Source organism: Perca flavescens, chromosome 13, assembly GCF_004354835.1.
Source record: "Perca flavescens isolate YP-PL-M2 chromosome 13, PFLA_1.0, whole genome shotgun sequence".
NCBI classification, from domain to species: Eukaryota; Metazoa; Chordata; class Actinopteri; order Perciformes; family Percidae; genus Perca; species Perca flavescens.
Genome location: NC_041343.1, coordinates 8345742 through 8366990, shown reverse-complemented (window position 1 = coordinate 8366990; position 21249 = coordinate 8345742). Strand labels below are relative to the sequence as shown.

The window sequence follows — 21249 nt, the reverse complement described above, 5'->3', positions numbered from 1 at the left end:
GTGTCCCCACTTTTAGGGATCACCGCAGGAACTCTGATCCTGATCTTCGTGCCTGAGCCAAAGAGAGGCATCGTTGACCAGATGGGACGCATCAGGACCCGCACCTCCTGGCTCTGTGACATGAAGGCGCTCGCCAAGAAGTAAGGCCTCCCATCAGCCTTAGAGAATACACCAGGTTTTGGGGAGATTGATCTGTTCACTGATTCGTATTGGGCCTAAGATCATCCATTTTCCTAAGAGCCATACGTGCTAACAATTTAGCTTACACTTGTTGAATGATAGGCTGCAAGCATTATATATTAGATCTTTGGAGTTGTTTTGAGGTTTTGGATATAAATAGAGCTGCAACGATTAGTCCACTAATCACTTAGTCAACAATCAATTATTTTGATTAATCGGTTAAATCAGTTTTCAAGCAACAATACCAAATATTTGCTAGTTCCAACTTCTTTTTGTGCCTTAACATTATAGGAAAATGACTCTATTTGGGTTTTAAACTGTCTTCTGTTTTTCTGATGTATTGAATTGGCACATTATAAAGATAATGAAAATGATCCTAGAGCCCTAGATACACACATACACACTTTTTACATGTATACATTCACTCATGGTTAGCCTACAGTAGCCATTAGAGGCATGGAAATGTCAACACAAGACACAGTGAACCAGTGTCATTCATGCAATACTGCTGACCTGTGAAGGGAGCTTTGCATCCATGACACTGAAGGCCCTTGTTATTATATGACCTGTGGGCTACATTTCTTTAAGAAATGTTATAAACTCTATATAGCTACTGTGATGTAGCCATGCAGGTTTATGGGAACTATTTTAGGAGAGCAACCACATATTTATGCACTTCACAGTGTGACTTTTAGCTGTACACAGTCTTCCACATTCACAACCAATGGAATGTGTTAAACGGTGTGTTATTTTTGTCTCCTACATAAAAATGTCAACTGCATATCAATTCAGTCTAAAATGTAGCACAGATATGCTTTTTGTTTTTTGTGTTCCCTTATTATCTATTTGCAGATGTTATCAGATGGGTTTTTACGAAGAGAGCAAGTGAGATGTTTGTGATTGTGTGAGAAAAAAAGTAGCTTGTTTCTGTTGTAAGCCAAGATAATTACCTGTTTGATTGTGCGTGTTTTTCTCTCGTGTGGCTAGTCGGAGCTATGTGTTCTCCTCCCTGGCGTCCTCGGCGGTGTCTTTTGCCACTGGTGCGTTTGGCATGTGGATCCCTCTGTACCTGGCCAGAGCTCAGGTGGTGCAGAAGACGGCCTGCACCAAAGAGATCTGCAGTAGCACAGACAGGTGAGAGGTTAATGACTAAACATAGAGAGCAGGCTTTAAAGTCACAGGTGTAATCTGAAACTGTGTACAAGAGAAAGATACCAGCATCCTTTGTGTTCAAAGCTGGATGAACTGGACTGAACTACTACAGAGCGAGTCCAGTTCATCTATTTATATTGGAAGTATTTCAATGTTGCACCATTTATAATGTCCAATACTTATTTTTGAAATGTGTGAAGTAACGTAAGTCTTGTCTCCGCTCTCCTGTCTAGCCTTATCTTTGGGGTGATCACCTGTGTGACGGGTCTGTTAGGCGTGGTCATCGGGGCCGCCACCACGCGCCTGTGCCGCCAGAAGACAGAGCGAGCCGACCCGCTCGTGTGCGCTGTCAGCATGCTGGGCTCGGCTATCTTCGTCTGCCTCATCTTCGTGGTGGCCAAGAAGAGCATCGTAGGAGCTTATGTAAGAATCCCTTCCTGTTACCCGTTTGTATATATTGTGTCTGCAGCAGAGGAAGTTTATGATTAGGCCCCTTTCTGCTTTCTGGTCATCAGTGAAAATGTCCCTCTGCCAAGGAGCGATTAGTATGTTAATTATGGGTTAGCTTTAGGGGCTGAGAATTAAAAGGGAAAGTCTGGTAACCAATCTAACAAGAGAAGGCTTAGTAAAAGCTTATCAGGCGGGGTTAATGTTTGAATCAGGAATGAGCAGTAGAAGGACACTTTGCCTGATGCCAGCTCCTTTCAGGCCCAGAGGCAGTGAGTGGGATGTTGCTCCTCATAATGAATAGCCTTAATTGCAGGTTAGATTGAGATGGCCTCGGGAGCTGCTGCAGGTGGTTGAGGCTCATACTTCATCTGGCCAAAAGTTAAACATCTCAGGCAAATGCCCAGAGAGCTTAATTGCCTTGTGAAGCAGGAAAGGGTGCAACTTAGCAATCGCTGCCCTGAAACAATGCACTCAGGGCTGTTGGACTCACCAGGCACACATTTCTCACTCTTATCAAGGGACAAAGGAATAGGAACTAACTCGCAACAACCGGGCGGTAATAATGCTGGAAAGCTGGGAAAGATGGAAAATATTTCCCCATGAGTGTAGGGGAACATAACAAACAGCCTTCCATATCCTAAATGTGTAATCTTGCCATGTCTGACCTTTGATTTTTTTTTTTAACAGTATAATAAGTTTGTTTAAAGGTGCCCTGCCACACAAAACCGTTTAGTTGTATTTTTTGAAATATGTTAGGTCCATATGTGTTTGTGTTATGTTGTGAATGTGAAAATGAACTGCTACCTCCTCTGTCAGCTCTAGCCACTGAAAAGAAATAAGCGGAGAAATCAGGCCAATAACAAAAGCTGGTCAGTCCGACATCATATTGCCTGAGCTCATTACTATTCATGAGCTCGCCCAGTTGGGCTGGGTAAAGGATTCTGACAGCCAGGCTCTCATTGGCTAGCTGTTAGCCAATCAGAGTCAAGCAGCTTAGCTTGTTGAATATTAATGAGAACTGGCATAAATCGAACTGAGTCTTCCTGTAGGCTTTCTATACCATGCTAGAAACAAGGCAACCAAGGCATGTATTCCACAAAAAAATGTTACAGAGTCCATGCTAGAACTTCAGACATCACGACAAAGTAATGAAATACGTGTGGCAGGGCGCCTTTAATATAGCACCTTTTACAGACAAAGTCAGTGCTTCACAAGACAAGAATTGTTACAAAATAATACCCAATAACAGTAAAATGAACAATTACAAATTAATAATATAACAATAGTAATGAAAATTTAAAATAGTAAAAACTAAAGTATGTGTGAGGTGCGTTGTTTATATGTGCAGGATGACTGGAACATTATTGGACAATGACTGCTTTTATAAAACTGTGACAACACGCCATTTCAATCAACAAAGAATGACAATTTAAAATAATAACCTTATTAATTCAATGTGCCATGCTCCATATACTGTATGGAGTATATGGAGCGTACTGGTTTTCAACAGCTGCTGAAAAAAGTAGTTACTAAATGATAAATAATGACTTGCTTAAGTGGCAATTTTAATTAAATGAATGAATGAACTCCCATGAGGTCAAAGGAGCCCATTTATTAGGTGTTTGACGTGAGGCATGACTCAGACAATTAGACCTGAGGTGTCCATATTTATTACATGACGACAGACCGGTCCAACTCAATTCTAGGCAAATGCTGTGTGACATTTGTCACAAAAGGGTAAAGATCCAGGCATTGGATGCTCTCAAATGTTTCAGATCTTACCCAGGACCAATTAAGATTTTTTTTTGGAGGAAACATACAACAGTATTAGTAGTTAAACCATAACAGGCCGTGACTTTAAACATGTGACTTCACTTCTTCTCGGACTACTCTACACTACCAGGTTAAATCATTGTACAGTACAGCAGCAGTTGTAAGTGATCAGCTCAGGTTTCATTGCGAAGCACTGACAGATGTGTCATGTTATAAGGCGTGACGTGGCTGTGTAACCATTGACCATTCGCAGCTGTTGAATCGTCAACACACAGCTAATCTGAGGAAAGGCTGGGCTTCTCTCTTCTAAGAGGCAACATGTCGGTCACGGTGTCTGGTTCGCAGCTCTCAGAACACACTTGTCTACATCTCTTCTGTCAGACCCCCTTCTGTAGCTCTCTGTACTGTACTGTAGGTCTGGCACACTGGCAGAAGGGTTATTCCCCAGCAGGAAACACACATCAACCTGCCGTGTCAAACCGTGCCAGACAAAACCAGCCAATACAGACACGCGAGATTCCACTCCAACCAAATCCCTCTGGGTCTTTTTTTAAGAAAGTGGCCTAATAGCAACACCGGCTGGTACCGGCCTGTGTACATACAGTAGCCTGTTTGCACATATACTGTAGTACGCTGTGCCTCAAGTCTACCGTGTTATTTAAAGCTTACGTTTTCTGTTCCACCCATTCAGAAGTACAGTAGGACATAAATGCAAACGTTGCAGCTGGATTTAAACTTAGTGTTCAAATGTTCCCACATTGAATATACGGCTTTGACCATCCTTATCTTCCTGTGCTGTTTTTCAGCTTGTAGGCTCAATGGGACCAAAATGAAGGGCCTGCACCTCCACGTATAATTGGGCCACAGCATAATAACATGTTTTTAAACCACAGCAACCAAAGCACTTTTATTCAGCATTGGATTCCCACACAGTAGCAATATCTGCAACCTCCTTATTTGGCTTCATGTCTGCCTACCAGTCTTTTGTGAAGTGGAAATTGGCGGATCTTAATTAGCACGACTAAATAGACTATTTTTTTCTGCTTTATTTAGGTTTGCATCTTTATAGGCGAGACGCTGCTTTTCCTGAACTGGGCCATAACAGCAGACATTTTAATGGTAAGTACTGAGAACCTATACTTATCCACTGGGTCAGTGGAAATTCCTGCAACAAACTACACCAAACGGTGGCCATCTAATTAGACACAGTTTTGTGAGATGTGTGAGTGGACTAGTTTGGGTGGGGCTGATAATTACTGTCTTTACCATGATTGATTCATACACTGTTCAGGAAAACAAATGTGATGTATGTTTTGGTATCTAAAAGTGAAAAGTAAGCCAAATGAAATTAGACTTTCAGTAAGGTGGGCGGACCAAAAAGTGCCTAAATTTGTAACTAGGTTGGAGACTGTGGTGAGTATGTAGAGACAGAGATAAACCAGTACTGACATTTGAGTGACAGGTCTGCCTGGGGTGTTCTGAACCAATGAGGTGGGCTCTGTGTACATAATTGAAGAAGCAAGAGTTGTTTTAACATGGCTGAGTGAATCTTTCTACCTCTGTCTCTTCATCACCTCACACCGTCTCATGTATTTTTCACCCTCCGTTTCTCTCTCTCTCTCTCTCTCTCTCTCTCTCTCTCTCTCTCTCTCTCTCTCTCTCTCTCTCTTTCTCTGTGCAGTTTGTCGTTATCCCCACGCGGAGAGCAACGGCGGTCGCTTTTCAGAGCTTCACCTCTCATCTCCTGGGTGACGCAGGAAGTCCGTACCTGATAGGCCTGGTAAGGCTCTTCCAGAGGAATATCAGGGTGGGGGGATCTCAGGGTCGGGGGGAAAGGGTGGGGGAGGTATATTTAAGATGTACTCCTAGGGCGTAAATCTCAGCTGGAAGGCACAGCTTCAGCGTATATGTAAGCGGCCCGTTCATACACACCATGTATTCAGATACCAGTTCAGGCATTGCTTTAAGTGGGCCAGTGCAAAGTGAAGTACAAGCTTTTAGCACACGTCTCAGGAGGGCCGGTGAACAGTGTTGCGATTTCCGCTGCTCTTCAGGCTGTTAGTGGCGTTTCCTATCAGGCCTACATCTCATGGTTCCCAGGAGGGGCCAGTGTTACTGCATTTGATTGGTCAGGAGATGAGAGAGGGGTTCTTACTGGGAAGCTAGGCTTCTCAAGGTCACGGTCACTCAACCCCCAACAGCCCCCCCCCCCATGCATATATCAGGGGGCCAGAATACAAGTGCTGCTTGCTATTTAATGGAGTGTAAAACAGGATCCACCTCAGACTGTCAAGCAACATTCCTCTCATTCCCAATAGAGAATGAACATTTCTGAAGTTAAATAGTAACTCCATGGAGATACACAATCCGTATTCCTTATTTGAGCCTACAGGACACGATGAAAAATACGCTGTTTTACGCAGACAATACAAAACAAACATCACAGACATACTACATGTCCCAATCTTCACATCACATCCGAATCTTTAACTTTTTATATCAGTTTCTATGATGTGCCAGTGACTTGCTGGGAGTGAATAGACTGCCTCAGTGTTACATTGTGTTTTATTGTTGTGCCTCTGGTTCACAGCCTAGGTCATGTTAACAAAGACAAAGTGAAAGTCTTTGATTAGTGAATCAAACTGATCCTGGAGATCCACTGTCAGGGCCTGACAGTTTGGCAACAGACGCAGCTGTCTGTCGAGCTGCATTCAAAGTGTCCTGTTTTTCTTTTTCTTTTCTTTCCTAAATGGAAATTTTAAACTATTGTCGAAGCCAGATAAAAGGAGCAGTAAGTTATGTCCAAGTACTGACAAGCTCTTTAAAAGACTAAACAGAACTGGCATTAAAAAAAAAAAAAAAAAAAAATCCAAATTCTGGGAAACAGAATCCAACGCTGTATTGTTCCTGCAGATCAAATAAAACCCAGTGTCAACCTATATTCTACAAACGTCCTGTTGACACAAGAGAGATACAGTACTTTGAAATGTGATGTGTGATGTGTGATTCAGTCTGGATCACTTTAATTCTAACTGACGTAAATATTACAACCAGTCCTGAAAAGATTAATGGATTATTCGATCCACAGAAAAATGACTGACAGCAGTTTAGATACCTGATTTTTACGTCATTTATTTATTATTATTTTATTTCAAATTTGAGGATTTGTTGCTTCACACAGCTGTTTCATATCAATTAATTGATTAGTAATGAATTATCTTTGGGTTTTGGCCTGTTGGTCAGACAAAACAATCAATGTAAAGATGTCACTTTGGGTTCGAGGAACGTTTGACAGTTTCACCATTTTCTGACATTTCATAGACTACGCAATTAAATAGATGAATGATTAATTGATAATTAAAATCATCGTTAGTTACATTTTTAGTTTCAGCCTTACAATATGATATGCTACCCAATATGATTGCTCTCATAATATTTCAACAAGTTTCAAATGTCAGAATAATGCAGCCCACACACACTGCCAGCCAGAATTACCCAGTCATGGCCCCACGTTCGCCAGTCACCCAGGTTCTCCATCCAGCCCCCGGGGCTCACGACTCTCCTCTGAGTAACATACTGAGTGTCCGGGGGTTTCTCCCCCCTCCTCAAACCCCCGACCTACGAGGGCCAGAATGCTCCAAGTGCGTCACCACTCACTGCCTCAATTTTTTAACTGAGGCTTAGCACGGGAGTGTGATGGACTAGTCGTGACGCACGCTGAGTGCGGGCAGATATGCAGTCACTTATGCACACTGGCACAAATCCTGTGAATGAGCAAAGTGGAGAATCTCAAGGAAAACAGACGGGTGGTTATTGCTAAGCAACCACAGGAGAAAGTGAGCGAGTGAGTCAGTCATTTTGGTTCACAATTGGGTTTTGACGTGCGCACCAAACAGACCAGCAGATGATGTGCTCAACTCTACAAACCACCATAGCACCATAGTTGCTTTTTGCGGGAACGCCTGCAGATATTGGTGCCCAAATGCCACACAATTACCACTTCCTGTTGTGTAAAAAACAAAGTGCATCAGAAATTCTCCTGAGCTTGTGCCAACATCCCCCTCCATCAGCACGTAGACCAAAACAGTTGTCACATAAGAGTCCCCCGAGAACCACTTAATGGACTCCTCCTATACTGCATGAGCAGGACGTGTCCGCGGTCAGAGTGGGTGGCAGGGAAACGCCAGGAACAATCTCTCAGCGATCTCCCAAAAAATTCCTTCTAGCTCGATAATTAGACATGCAGCAGCACACTACACAATACAAAATGTATTTTTAGCTAAGCTGTACTGTTGCAAGTTGCAGGCAATTTACCGTACCTGGCGAAATAGCTCTGCAATGGCCACACACACACAGCTGCTGGACGTACACCATGTTTTGCCACACACGTGTATTTCATTTATTTCCTTCCACTATCCTCACTCTTTCTCTGATCACTCCTCCAGGATATGTGCATGCACATGAACACGTGCACTGTACGCACACGTTTACTCCCTTCCGACATCCTCCTGTCAGCAGTTCTCCAGCTCTCTCCGTGGAGAATCTCATTCTGCTGACGCTAACATACTGTATAATGTGCTTGAGCCAGGGTGACCTATGGCCGCTCAGACTCTCACTCACACACAGACAAGAAGCCCCCTCTTCTTCCTGCTGTGCACACATACACATAATCTGCTAAAAGCTACCATGGGCAGCCTCCTCTCCGTTGCGATTGTCAGTACAGTGATCTATGTTTGAGAGCTGCCTTGTGAGTGACACTGGAAAGCAACAACGGTCACTTTACACCCACTATTCTCCAGCTGCTGTTTTCCTCAGCGCCAAGCATCACAGACAGACTGAACACAAGCGTTACCCAAGCCTTTGACAACAATACAGTACGAGCTATTAGCTGTAAAAAATCCTGCCACGCTTAAAACAAAATCAGGGCGTCTCACATCATGCTGTGTGTCACTTTGATCTGTGATGAAACATGCAGAGCTCCCACTGTCTGTGAGTGAGTTGAGCATATAGCGTCAGGTAGAGTGTGTCGGAGCATGACAGGATATTTTAAGAACTTTTGGTAGATGATTAGCTTGAATTAAATCTCTCTTGTCTTTGTGTCTGTGTTTGTCTGTGTGCGTATGTGTGGTGGTTTTGGCGGCGGTGGTGGCGGTACGTGTTTGTCATTGTGTATTTGTGTGCAGATCTCCGACGCCCTTCAGCAGAGCTACGCAACCTCTGCGCTGTGGCAGTTCCTCAGTCTGGGCTATGCCCTCATGCTCTGTCCATTCATCATCGTCCTGGGGGGCATGTTTTTCCTGGCCACTGCGCTGTTTTTCCTGGATGACAGGGAGAAGGCCGAGAAACAGTAAGTGACTCAGACAGTGTTCGAATAACTCATCATTATTTCATTTGTTATTTAGCCATTCATTCTTTAAATATTTAAGACTTGCTTGAGATGTTCTCCGCTGGCTTTCTGAGCTCCACTAATCCAAACACACCACCTCAGTGCAAGAGGCTGGAGAAGCAGCAATAATATTGGGGTTATTCTGAGTGCCATACAGACATGACGAGGTTAGACATGGGGACAATTATATTCTCTTTAACCCAGTTGTGGGGTTTGAAGTGTGTCAGGGACAAGCTGCCCAGTGATGCCAACAATGGAGCTCAGATAGACTCAGAAAGCAGAAAGGCTCCAGAGCCAATAGAAAGTCCCAGTCAGCTACTATAAAAGTGCTCCAGAGCTGACACAAGCTGTTCTAGCCATCAATTTGTTTAAGTGTCCTTACATAGACTTTTACCAACTACCTCCCCTTTTATTCAAGCATTCACAATTTCCTCTTTCTAACACCAAAAAACCTGAACAGCCCAGAGGTCACGGTAGCTGGTCATAGCCTTAAAAGGCTAAAACAAACACACTCATCCGCTTTCAGATGGTGAGACATGACTCCTTGTTTCTTTCTGACTATTTCTTCCTACTTTTTATCACATTGACTTACTCCCCTGGTGCCAGCACTGTCAGAAATGACTTCCTTCCTGTTGAAGATGAGGGACATTTTTAGACAGGATGGCAGTCTGATGTCTGTCTGCAGTCAGCCTTGTCTTCACCCTGAGGAGCTTGTTGTTCCCACACCAAAACCCCTTATTAAGACAGATTTTTAGCCCAATTTAAGCAAAATAAGCATATTTGCAATCATATGTATTGAAGAGGACAGCTAGAAATGTGGAAACTGAAATTTTCAGTTTCAGTGGAAGTTTTTCAAGTTTTTAATCCTGGGGTCAAGCTACCATCCAAGCCGTTATTATGTCCTGTGTGTCATTTTTTAAAGTTGTCTCTGCAAAGGCACCGCTAAGCTGATGTGTGGCCTCTGTTGGGCCTGATCCAGGGAAGAAAAGGGAAGAAATGCAGAACAATGAAAAGTCCCACTCTTGCTGTCGTGCCAGTAATAGATACTAGTTTGTGGTCCAATTTGTGGTTTAAGCTATCTCACCACATTATTACACAGTGTGGGCAGATGGCACATGTTCACTCAAACTATATCTAACCACAGCCCCATTGACTTTCACACTACATGCTGTAGGGCAAAGCTAATAGAGCAACAGATGGAGTTAAAAAGACTCAGACTTGAAACACTTGGAGGCATTGAAAGCTTATTCCTGTACTGGATGTGCTTTATTACAAACACAATGCTCAACATAGATGTGAGGAGGCTGGCTCGACATTTTAAAGCTTATACAGTACCTTAAATAAAGGTTTAACAGTTGTATTAATCATTAATGAATCATTTACTAATGGTTTTTAGATTAGATATAGATTAGAAGCTATATGTTTTCGGTTGCCAGGTTGTGAAAAATCTCTCTGGCTATTGAGTCTTTAATAAAGTCAAATTATCAGACCATTAATAAAGGGCCAGTAGTTTGTCACTTTCTAATGAGCAAAGTCTGCAGTTAGACATGTTAATACGCCATTAATACATGGTAACAAACAGCAAGTCTGCAGTTATAAATGGTAATAACCAGCCTAATTAGAAATCCGTTCCTGAACTACATACATGTATCCAGTACACATGTATATCAGAACATTACACTGAGAATACACTTTGAAACATATTCAATATCAAATGCCTTACTCTCCTACTTTAACTTTAATACATTTCCATCTGTATCTACAAAGAGCTGCCAGAATCAGAATAGTTCATTTTCCACCTTTGCTTGTATGTCTCACCTATAGATGGGTTAATCATACACCAGCTTGTTAGATTACATCAAGGTTTGTGTACATATAGCAAACATAGCATTGCTTACCTCACATAGTATACTAGAGGCCCCTATAGAACTGTACAGATTTGTACTAAACATCCCAATGAAGAAAATCCTCAAACTTAAACAACAGCAGCTTTTATGTAACAAGCTGCAAACAGCACCTTAGGGACCAAGAAATATGACAACATCCACAACTTTGTACAACTAGGGTTGTTTCATGACTGGGATATTTATAGATTCCATTCACGCTATAAAGCCCCTGATTTATAAATTTCCCCTGACTTTACAGAGCGCTTTGCGGCTTTTTCCCTTCCTTTGAGTGTGTCCTCAGATATTCAACGCTATTTATAAAAGGCGCGGAGCCGAACAAGTTACTCACTGGAGCGCGCCTTTCTATTTCGAGCCTTAAAGAGTGCTTTATTATTTCTAGGTTGTTAGCTTTTTTGGGCTGCAGGGTTGCCATTAATAGTCCACATTTACACTTAGTGATGTGTGAGAGCAAAACTGTCTCATCCGCCATGCCGGTGCGCTTTGACAATAGAGATTCAGTGTGGGTCAGAGCAGGGTGAGCACTACAGCCTGGAGGATCAGCAGACTGTGACAACTGACAGACCGAGGAAGACAGTTAGCCTGTGACGAGCGAAACTGGGAGAATCTGTTGGAAAAAGAGAAAAATAAATGTTAAATGTGATATGAGAAGATCTGTCTGAAGCGTTTGTGGAGCCATAAATCCTAAAACTATACCTCTCTCCTCAGGTTGAGCCAGATAACACGACCACCTTCCTCAGTCAAGGTATGACCAGGTAAATTGCCTTTTCTCCCAAAGACGCTTTTACACTTTAGTGCTTTCCACATCAGCAGTTCTACAAGCAGTTTAAGTGCTTGCTATGAGACGGTTTTGGAACATCAACATTTATAGAGCTCTCTCCTCATTACCTGGGAAGCATAATGTCGAGCTCCTTTCATTAGGAGGACTTCTTTCAGGACTTAAAAGACACTTTGACCCTGATGCTATCCAAAACTTTATGACATTGTAAACACTGAAAGTGATACACATTATGATACACAAATGATTGGTCTATGATCTATTTCCTGTCTCAGTTTACTCAGGGAGTGTCCTTAGAGTGGTGGTTATTTGACCAACTATCTGGCATCTTATCAAGACCCGAGATGCCTTCCCTCCTTCCTGCCTTTATCACACTCGCACACACACGGTGCAAAGCCTCTCTAATTAGTAACTAAGCAAAGAAAAGACACAATAACTGGCAGCACACCGGCCAACTCCGCACTGTAGGACAATGGGCAGCTGCTGTAGTTGCGGGTACAGAATAACAAGCTTAAACTCTGACTCACTGATTAGAAGGACAAGTTATCTGTTGTGACTTTATGTAAAGGTTATAATGTTGAGCCAAAAGGTCAAGGTCCTTATAATTTCTTTGTATCTCTGTCTGGATTTATTTGTCCACTAAACATTTGCCAAAAATGTACACACAGTGCAGAAAAATAGGTCATGAATGTGTACACTGCTGGGTTTATAATCACCACCTCGCAATAATGCTTTGTGTGTGTCCAGTGTGAAATGGAGAAGGTCAGAAAAAGAGAACAAATCACTTCCCTATATATATATATATATATATATATATATATATATATATAATTCGTTCATTTCTTGGTTTGCGAGAAATAAAAAATGTCAAGAAAGACTTGATTATAAACTCACTGACATGTGCTCTGATTAGTGTTTTCCGTGATAAAATTGCAGCAACTTGTGAAAACCAGGAAATGGAGGTGTGTGGGATTTCTTACAGAATGGTTAGAGTTCAGGCGAGGAAACAGGGCGATCTGCCAGTTGCAACTCCCTGCAGTATTTGAACGCAACAGTCGACTTGGTGGAAAAACTGTACAAAGGTGTAATATCCTGCAGGCGGAAGACAGGATGATCCCATGAAGTACAAGAACACTTTGCTGTCTATTTCCTCATGCCCTCATTTACATTTTCAGATGTCTTTCTGCCTTCCAGACAGCCATTAGTTTCCATTCATTTCACTTTAGAATAAAGCGTCTACTTCCAGGGGTATCCTTCTGTTTTATCTATATACCATAAAGCAGTTATGATGAAAAAAAAATCATTGAATCAAAGGTTCAAGGTCCAGCTTTATTGTCTAATTGTGCAATGCTGTATTGTATAACAACGATGAATACAAAGACTAAAAACTACTCCGTAAAGAATAATTCAGAAGATATATTGCTGGGAATACATGCCAAAAAGGATCATATGTATTTACTATTCTTTTTTCATTTCTAAATTCTTTATATTCTTTTCTTGTATTGTTATTAGACATAACTTATCCGCAGTCAGCTACAATTCAAATCTGCAGTGTCCAAGTGTGCCTGAATGTGCCAACTATGAGACTGTTCCAAACACTTTATGCTTGCAGCTGCTTAACCACATAATCTAGTCAAACATAGGCCCAAAAAAGTAAAAGTGTGATGGATCACCCATCACAAGCAAGTCTGAAAGCTCTGCAAGTTGATTTGCATTGTGCACTAATGAATAGGAGGCAATGGCTGTCTTGAAGGCAGTAAATCAATCTAAAATATTCTAAATATTCTGGAGAAATATTCTGTAAAAACAACTTGTAAGTTAGTTATAGCTTTAGTGCGTACATTTTTTATAATAATGAACTTCCATTACATTCAAGCCATTTCCCAATGAGTTGATAAAGCTAAGTAAGACTATCAGCTCCACACAACTCTCTCTGTATTTCTCAGTATGGCTATAATACGCAAAACCACCAGTGTGGTCTTTTACTGCAAGTACTGCAATGTCATTACCATTGGCAGGGTGACATTAGTATGCACAGCTAATGACAGGTGACATGAAAGGCTCCCACATGGCTGCCACACGTCAGGTTTCAGCGGCACTTTATGCTCTCAGCCTGTGGTTTTCATCAGTTATCTGTCAAACACAGCGACTAAAGCATTTTCTCCCTGCTGTCAAACAGGGCTAATAATAGAGAGCAGTGATTACAGATACATGAGGTCAGAGTTGAATCTGCCTGCAAACCTGATCACATCTACTCTTAAGTGAACCACCCAGGCGCTCAGTGGTGATTGATTATCAACACATTATTTCTTTTCGGGGGGGTAATCCAATCAGTGACAGGCAATATTTCCTCCCTTGGGTCTGACTCACAGATCAATACAGTTCATAGTTCATCTGATATGATGTGAAGTGTTGCAGTCCAAACACTTACTAACCCGCTGCTCTGAGAAACAATTAAGAAAGAAACGTAAAGAGGTAAAAGAACACATATGCCGTTGTGAAGTGCTGCGGTAGATTAAAGGAGACCATTTACATTACAGAAAAAATGTTTGGCTCTAGCGAGCGGGTGGAAGTGAAGGAGAGGAATTTAGAGTAGGAGAGAAAAGACACACGACCGCTGAATAAATGAGGATGAAGAGAAGCAGTAATCGCCTAAGCTGTTATACATCGCGAGCCATTAATCTCCGGTGATGCAATCCCAGACGGAGATCTGATACACTGAGATCCAATTAACTTCCTCTGCAGGAGGAACCAGCTTCTGCTGACCAGATTCACCTCACGCCGCGTGATAACAAGAGGACATCCCCAAGCTGGGTGCTGTCAAAAGATCAGCATGAGATCTGACAGCAGAGCTTCGCACTCATTTATTCAGTAACCACAATCCCATATTACACGGGGAGGAATCTCACACCACAAGGTCAAACTCCGATTTAGTCACTGCTGTCCAAACTTTAAGTGTTAAAAGTGTTTATACAGCTGCAGGCGCATACTTTCCTTCTTCGCACGCTTATCATTCAACAAAAGTTCCGAGTCCTCAGTCAGCAGAGCTGAGTGGGCTCATGGGCAGTGACCACAGACCACACACACACACATACAGTATATACACACACAGTACAGCCAGGCTCTGATGTGACCTGTGTAGCTGACGATGCATTTAGAAAGGCCCTAATCTTTCAAACCTTCCTCTTTCATAGTCCAATGAATACGTGAAAAGGAAGAACTCAGTCAGTGCCCTCTTTACAGTCAAGCGTCTTTGGTCGCGTCTACCAAACCATTTACTGCTTTCTCCATCCATCCTCGAATTAGAAGCCAATCAAAGCTATAGCAATGTCAGCCATCATGATTTGCATCCTCCCAGCCAAAAACCACTACAAGTCGGTTTGATTAGAGTTCGTCCGCTTGCCAGACCAATCACACCTCCCCTTTGCTTGAGAGGACAACAGTCTCCAGCACAGTAATAATGAAGCTAGGAGGCTAGGAGGCAGGCCAGTCTCGCGCAACAAAGCATTCGCAGCTTTAATTCTCTCTATGTCACACTGGCATTTGAGCAATTTAATTTTAAGTTTGGCTCATAAACAATTCACAGTTTACAGCAACAACTGACACTTATAATTGAAGGAAATGGTTCATCCCTGTTTTGGAGAATCCTCTAATCCTCCTGTTCAAGCTATTACCATTGTTTGTACGACGTGCGGCTGTTGTGTTTCTGGAACACAGCAGCGTGTCTGCATGAGTGTGAACATATATGTCTATGTGTGCACACTGTGAGTGTGTCTGTGTGTGTGTGTGTGTGTGTGTGTGTGTGTGTGTGTGTGGATGTGTGCTTGAGAGTGTGAGACACTCTCTCACTCTCCCTGCACTAATCCTGTAGTAGCTTGTGTACTGGAGCATCCAGGGCACCGTAATGACAGAGCGCAAACAAACAACGGGACGCACCGCCATCTCTCTCATCCAATCAGAAGAGATCACGAGCTATGGCCCCATGAGCGCTTAATGATTTAATCTCCAACTGGAGTGTAGTTTTCCCCCCTGGTGCCGCATTTCAGCAGCTGGAGCAATAGCATGTTTACATCAATAGATTAGTTAGAGATTATGTAATATTTAACTAAAAAAGTTAAAGTTTCCAAGTTGGTCAGTCATATAGTGTTTTTAACATCTTTAATGCAATGCTATTTATGCAGTCTGTAAAAGTCTTGCGAAAGCTTGCTGAAAGCCTCAGAAACATTATTTTACAAGTTAATACTTAACAGGTTAAGTTGTATTAACACAGAGCAGTAAGTTGATGCAGTAGATCAGGGGTGTCAAACTCAACTTCCCAGAGGGCCACACTGGAAAAGGATAATGGCATTAAGGGCCAGACATGTAGAGTTTATTTTCATGCTTTTATTTCAAAAAAGTCAAATATCTTTGACTGTATTATTCCATGTCTCTTATAGTCTTCTCACTTACAGTTTGGTCCACATAAAGCCCTAAGCCCCTAGCAAATAGTTCCTTAGAACAAAACAAAGACAGTTATGGTCATTTCAAGTATGACATCAGGAGTCGGAGGGGTCACTGGGATAACCTGTTTCCCACCTCCTCCTGAGGTTTAATTTCACAGGCAGAGGTGAGGAAACTCTCTGTCAGCTCCAGGGAATTTCTGGGAGTCTCAAAGTCAGCAAATCTACCAAATTCTGTGTCTTGTAGTTGCCGTTTGAAAAACAGTTTCCTGTCTTTTTGTTTTGGTGCACAAATAGGCGGGGCAACATTTATCGTGAACCTAAATTTATATGGGGGCCGGATCAAAACCTGCCAGGGGCCGGGTTCGGCCCGCGGGCCTTGAGTTTGACACATGTGCAGTAGACAAATCAAGTTTACATTAGTAGTCATTACTAAATATCATTAGTAATCATTATCATCATTAGTTTTTTTTCTGGAGTCTAAAATAAGCATGTTTAGTTAAAGTGCTCATATTATGCTTTTTGGCATTTCCCCTTTCCTTTATTGTGTCATATATCTTATCTTATTATATCTTATATTTTATGTGCACATTATAGGTTTACAAAGTGAGAAAGCCCAAAGTCGCCCCCAAAGGGACTTACCATCTCCAACAGAAAACACTGTTCACAAACTGCTCCAAACAGCTCTATTGTAGTCCAGCCTTTACTTCAGAGACAAACGTGGTCACTTTGTAACACACGTTATAATGCTCGCCTAGCTGCTAGCATGGCACGCCCTCATACTCTGCTTCTGACTGGCTAGTAGCAACAAAGATGGAACAGAAGTGAGATGCCTCACTCTGTAGTTAAAACAGAGAGCTCAACACACAGGGTGAAAAGAGGAGCTGCAAAAATGTGCAGTACAACAAAAACATGGTGTTTTTTGAAAATGAAACCACGTGAACCTATTCTGATATAACCTCTAAATACAATTATGAACCTGAAAATGAGCATAATATGAGCACTTCAAACACTACAGTAAAAATACAAACTTCAGGGTACTTATTACTACTTAAGAAATAGTTTTTCTACATTAATATTGTTTTTTCTTTATTACAAAATAGTTTTAAATGTAATGTACTCATTACATTGGTTCCAAAAAAAACAAAAGAAAATCAACACAAAATATTGAAATATTCCAATGTACCTGTTTCTCAGAATGTTTCACTCAAGAGACAGATTCACTGACACCCAATCTGTTTATTACATGGTTACCCAGAGGCCATCAGTACCCCCCCGGGTCTCAGTCATGGTGCAACAATAAATGTAGATAAACATGAACACTAAATCACCCATACAAAACTAAAACCCAGATAGCATACATGCACACCCAACATTAACAGAACATTATTAAAACACACTTTAACTAGAACAGAAACCATTCAGAAAATACATTTTTTACCCATGAGCCTTTGCAGCGCAAAACAGTTCTAATGAACCCCACCCCTCCCATACAGAAACTTAAGATCCTTAGTTATCTCTGCTTAATATGATCTGTGCACTGCATACTTAAGCTGATTATTACAAACAACTGATGTGATTTATTAATATGAATATGGTATTTAACAAAACATGAAAGAATAAGTATAGTGACCATAAGTAGTGACCACTAAAAAAAGGTTAATTAAAACTAAATCTGGATTCACAGTGTGTGATACACTGAGGCAAAGACACACTTACATAGTATGTGTGCTTCTGTGGCTTATAGCTTGCTGTTGTACAGATTGGGGGGTCTGCATTAAACAAATGTGTTGGTATGCTGTGTGCAGGAAAATATTTAGGTCACAGACTGGTCCTAGTGTGCAGGCGTTATCAGGAAGGTCCTAACAGATGGCTTAGGAGCTTTCGACCTCATCACCATCAACATTAATTACATGAGAATATCCTGTGGTGAGGCCAGGCTCTAACTGTTTCCTCCCCACCCTCTCTCTCTCTCTCTCTCTCTCTCTCTCTCTCCCCCCCTTCTTTCAGGTGACAGCCACATGAGGAGCCATCTGAAGAGGCAACCAAACTCAATGAGGACGACAAATTGGAGACAAAAAGCGAGGGCAGCTGATCCACTTCTATAAAACTACGCCCGTGTTCTCATCACCGCCGCCACCGCCACGATCATCCTCGTCCTCATCATCCTCGTCCTCCTCATCCTCCTGTCGGCTTCCTGCTGCTCTTCCTTTCCACACAGTCGTGGAGGCTGCTCAGAACTGGAACGAGGGAGCGTCTTGCCCCTCCTTGAAACGCCTCCAAATCACAGGTCGGTGAGAACAGCGCACAGCGGTGTGCTGAAGCTGGCCGGCTGACAGCTGGTGTCCTCCTCACCTCTGCCTGTGAGAATCCACTGAACCTTCCAGGGAGGAGGTGGGGTGGCAATATCCCCCGTGACCCCTCCGACTCCTGATGTCATACTACTGAATGCTGACCATGAACCTGCCCTGTCTGTCTGCTTGTCTGTCCAAACGGTCTGTCCCTATGTCTGTCTGTCTGTCTGTAAGTTACATCAGCTGTCAATCTGCACCAAGTGCCATAGCGTCATTACATTCCTTCAGACTTTGCACTGACCACCAACGACACTCATGACTTCATCACTGACTATGTTTACATGCACACTATAATTCAGCCGTCGGCTATGAAACTACTTTGATTAAGCTGTTTGCATTTGCTAGACAGCAGGAGCTGCGTCGACATTTGTAAACTGCAGTCATAAAGCTCCATCGGTGTCTCTGTCGCTCCCATTAAAATGGTCCGCAATTCATTCTGCCCTGGCTTTCAACACTTGGAGCCTGTAACCTGACAGAGGCTGTAAAATTCAAGTTTTGTGGAGCAGGTGATGCAACTTGTTAAAATTTGCTGCAGGAATATCATTCTCTAAGTGTTGTTCAAGCCTCCAGCAACGGCCCTAATATCAGGTTACTCTGCACATCGTAACGGCAGTGCTAACAACATGAACTTCACACGTAAATACAGTGTTTACATGATGAATGCAGTATTCTCAGAATCGATCGGTGTTTAGCTGTGCGTGTAAACATAGCCGTCAAACCAAGAGCCAAAAAACTGTTACTTTCTAAAGGTCAGTGAATCAGCCTTAAAGATTGGAGCTTTCACATCAACAGCTGCTTCTTTTGACCCCAACGTGTGTGTGTGTGTTTTTTTTTTTTTTTTAGCTTTTAGCACTTACATCAGCATTGACAGTGCCAGCGAACAGGACAGAGATGGCAGATTTCTGCACATTATTTTTCACAAGGTTTCTTGTGATTTCTTTTTTATTCTTTTTTTTCTGTGTGTTGGATTTGAAACTGGAGGTCATACTGCCTATGATTGTTTCAGAAGGACGATGATGCAATCTGATTTAAAGCGGACACTGGACAATATATTTTATAATTTATAATGTACATGCTTTTCCCAAAAGTAAATGAAATGCTACTTTTTTTACTTTTAAGGAGTAACACCTGTGTTTTTGTGTACACAAGAAGCAATACAAAATTTTTTTTGAGGAAACCAACCTTTTAATCCACACTGCCTTATCAGTGAGCCAGGTTTCTCTTTAAAGGGGGTTTAGCTCTCTGATGGTTGGTTTTGAATTTCTGGACACTTCACCCACACAGAGACAGAGTCGATTTTAATGATGGATTCCATTCCTGTCCCCCCTGGTTACAATACCAGGCATTGTGAAAAGAGACCTTTCCCCCTCGCAATTGTAGATATCCCATTCCACCATTAGAAGAAAGGACCTTTGAGAAGAGCTGGAGTCCCGGTCATCAGTTTATTACTGAGGGAAATCAAAATCCCAGACAGGAACAGGCAATCCTTCCACCCCTGGTTAGACTGATGGCGAGCTCTTATTGTTGATGACGGATAAGAGAGGAATCCCCCTTTGAAACCAGACCAGAATTTCCTCAGATGTCACAGAAGGAGCTGAAAAACGGAGTCCCCTTCCATACCTGTACCAGAGAATGACATAGAGATTTAAATATGTAATAGAAGTGCAACAAAACCAGGAATTGGTTTCAGTACTCTATGCTTTAATTACAGTATGTGCATCGTATTTGTAATTAGTAATAATTCATGCAAAATCCCACAAAGAAGAAAAAAAAAAGGTCTGCCACAGCTAGTTGCTTGTGTATACAGAGATTTAGGCAAAAGCTTCATTAGAAGCTACCCTGAAGGATCATTTTGTTGTAAATGACCTGGTGGATACAATTTTACTAAAAACCTATAAGCCACTAATGGAGTCAAAGGTTTTCAAACTGGTGCATAAAGACCTTTGCAGACCTCCAAGAAAAACACAGAAGGAGGAGGATGGAATGACCTTAGCGGAGGAATAAAGGGAAACGTTGAAGTGGTTCCTGTAGCATTGATGTTTGAGCGTGACTCACGGCTTGCTGGCTGTGTGGGGGGGTGCTGTGTGGGCTGTGTCCTTGTTGCCAGATCATTAGCTTTAGCTTCTCTCCAACTGCGTGGAGCTCTCTGAATGTGATTCTGTCCAACCTGACGTGTTTACACACCTACATTTTCTTAATGAATTAAGCTTCTTACCTTCCTTTTTATTGATTTTCTTTTTCTTAATGTTACCAAATGAGGTTTTTTTTATATATATATATATATATATATATATATATAACTACGATAGAGAGATAAATATATATAGCTATATCACGCAGCAACTCTAATATATTGTAAATGATGGCTTGGATGCAATGTATTTATTTGTTTGTTACCATAATGGAGAATAATCTATAAAGGGAAGTTTAAGGTTTGTGTATACAACACTTTGTTGGATGTCACTGGGTTTAGAAATGCCTGTTTTGTTCATCCTTTTGTATCACAATGAAACAACACAATACCTTTTTACATCACTACGATTCATCCTGTTTACTGTGATCTTGAATTGGACATCTCACACATATTACACACAAAAGGAAGTGCAATGCGATTGGTTTAAAGACGTCGTATCGCTCTCATGTTTAGGGTGCAATACTTTTGCATTCAATTTTGTAGCTCTTAGTAAATGCTGTTTTTTTTGTTTTTGTTTTTAGAACAACAGATCGAAAACCATTTTGCACACGTAATGTTCAGGGATTGATTTGAACCATAGCCTAGCATCAAATTCACAGCCTCTGCCACCGAGGTCTGTCGCTTCGTGCTCGCAGTACA

The 21249-nt window shown here is 41.9% G+C and overlaps 1 protein-coding gene across 2 annotated transcripts in view; it reads left to right on the top strand.

Moving 5' to 3' along the window:
* spns2 (SPNS lysolipid transporter 2, sphingosine-1-phosphate) overlaps positions 1-20928 on the top strand; it is a 69073-nt gene extending 48145 nt beyond the window's left edge. The window contains exons 6-13 of one of the 2 annotated variants that reach the window (XM_028595973.1): positions 1-140; positions 1168-1314; positions 1566-1755; positions 4609-4674; positions 5237-5335; positions 8739-8902; positions 11554-11590; positions 18073-20928. In XM_028595973.1, the coding sequence (XP_028451774.1) occupies positions 1-140; positions 1168-1314; positions 1566-1755; positions 4609-4674; positions 5237-5335; positions 8739-8902; positions 11554-11590; positions 18073-18087 (858 nt within the window). In that variant the 3' untranslated portion in view covers positions 18088-20928. Of the gene's footprint in view, positions 141-1167; positions 1315-1565; positions 1756-4608; positions 4675-5236; positions 5336-8738; positions 8903-11553; positions 11601-18072 lie in introns of both variants that reach the window. The other variant, XM_028595974.1, reaches the window with a different exon arrangement.
* The last annotated feature ends 321 nt before the right edge of the window (positions 20929-21249 follow it).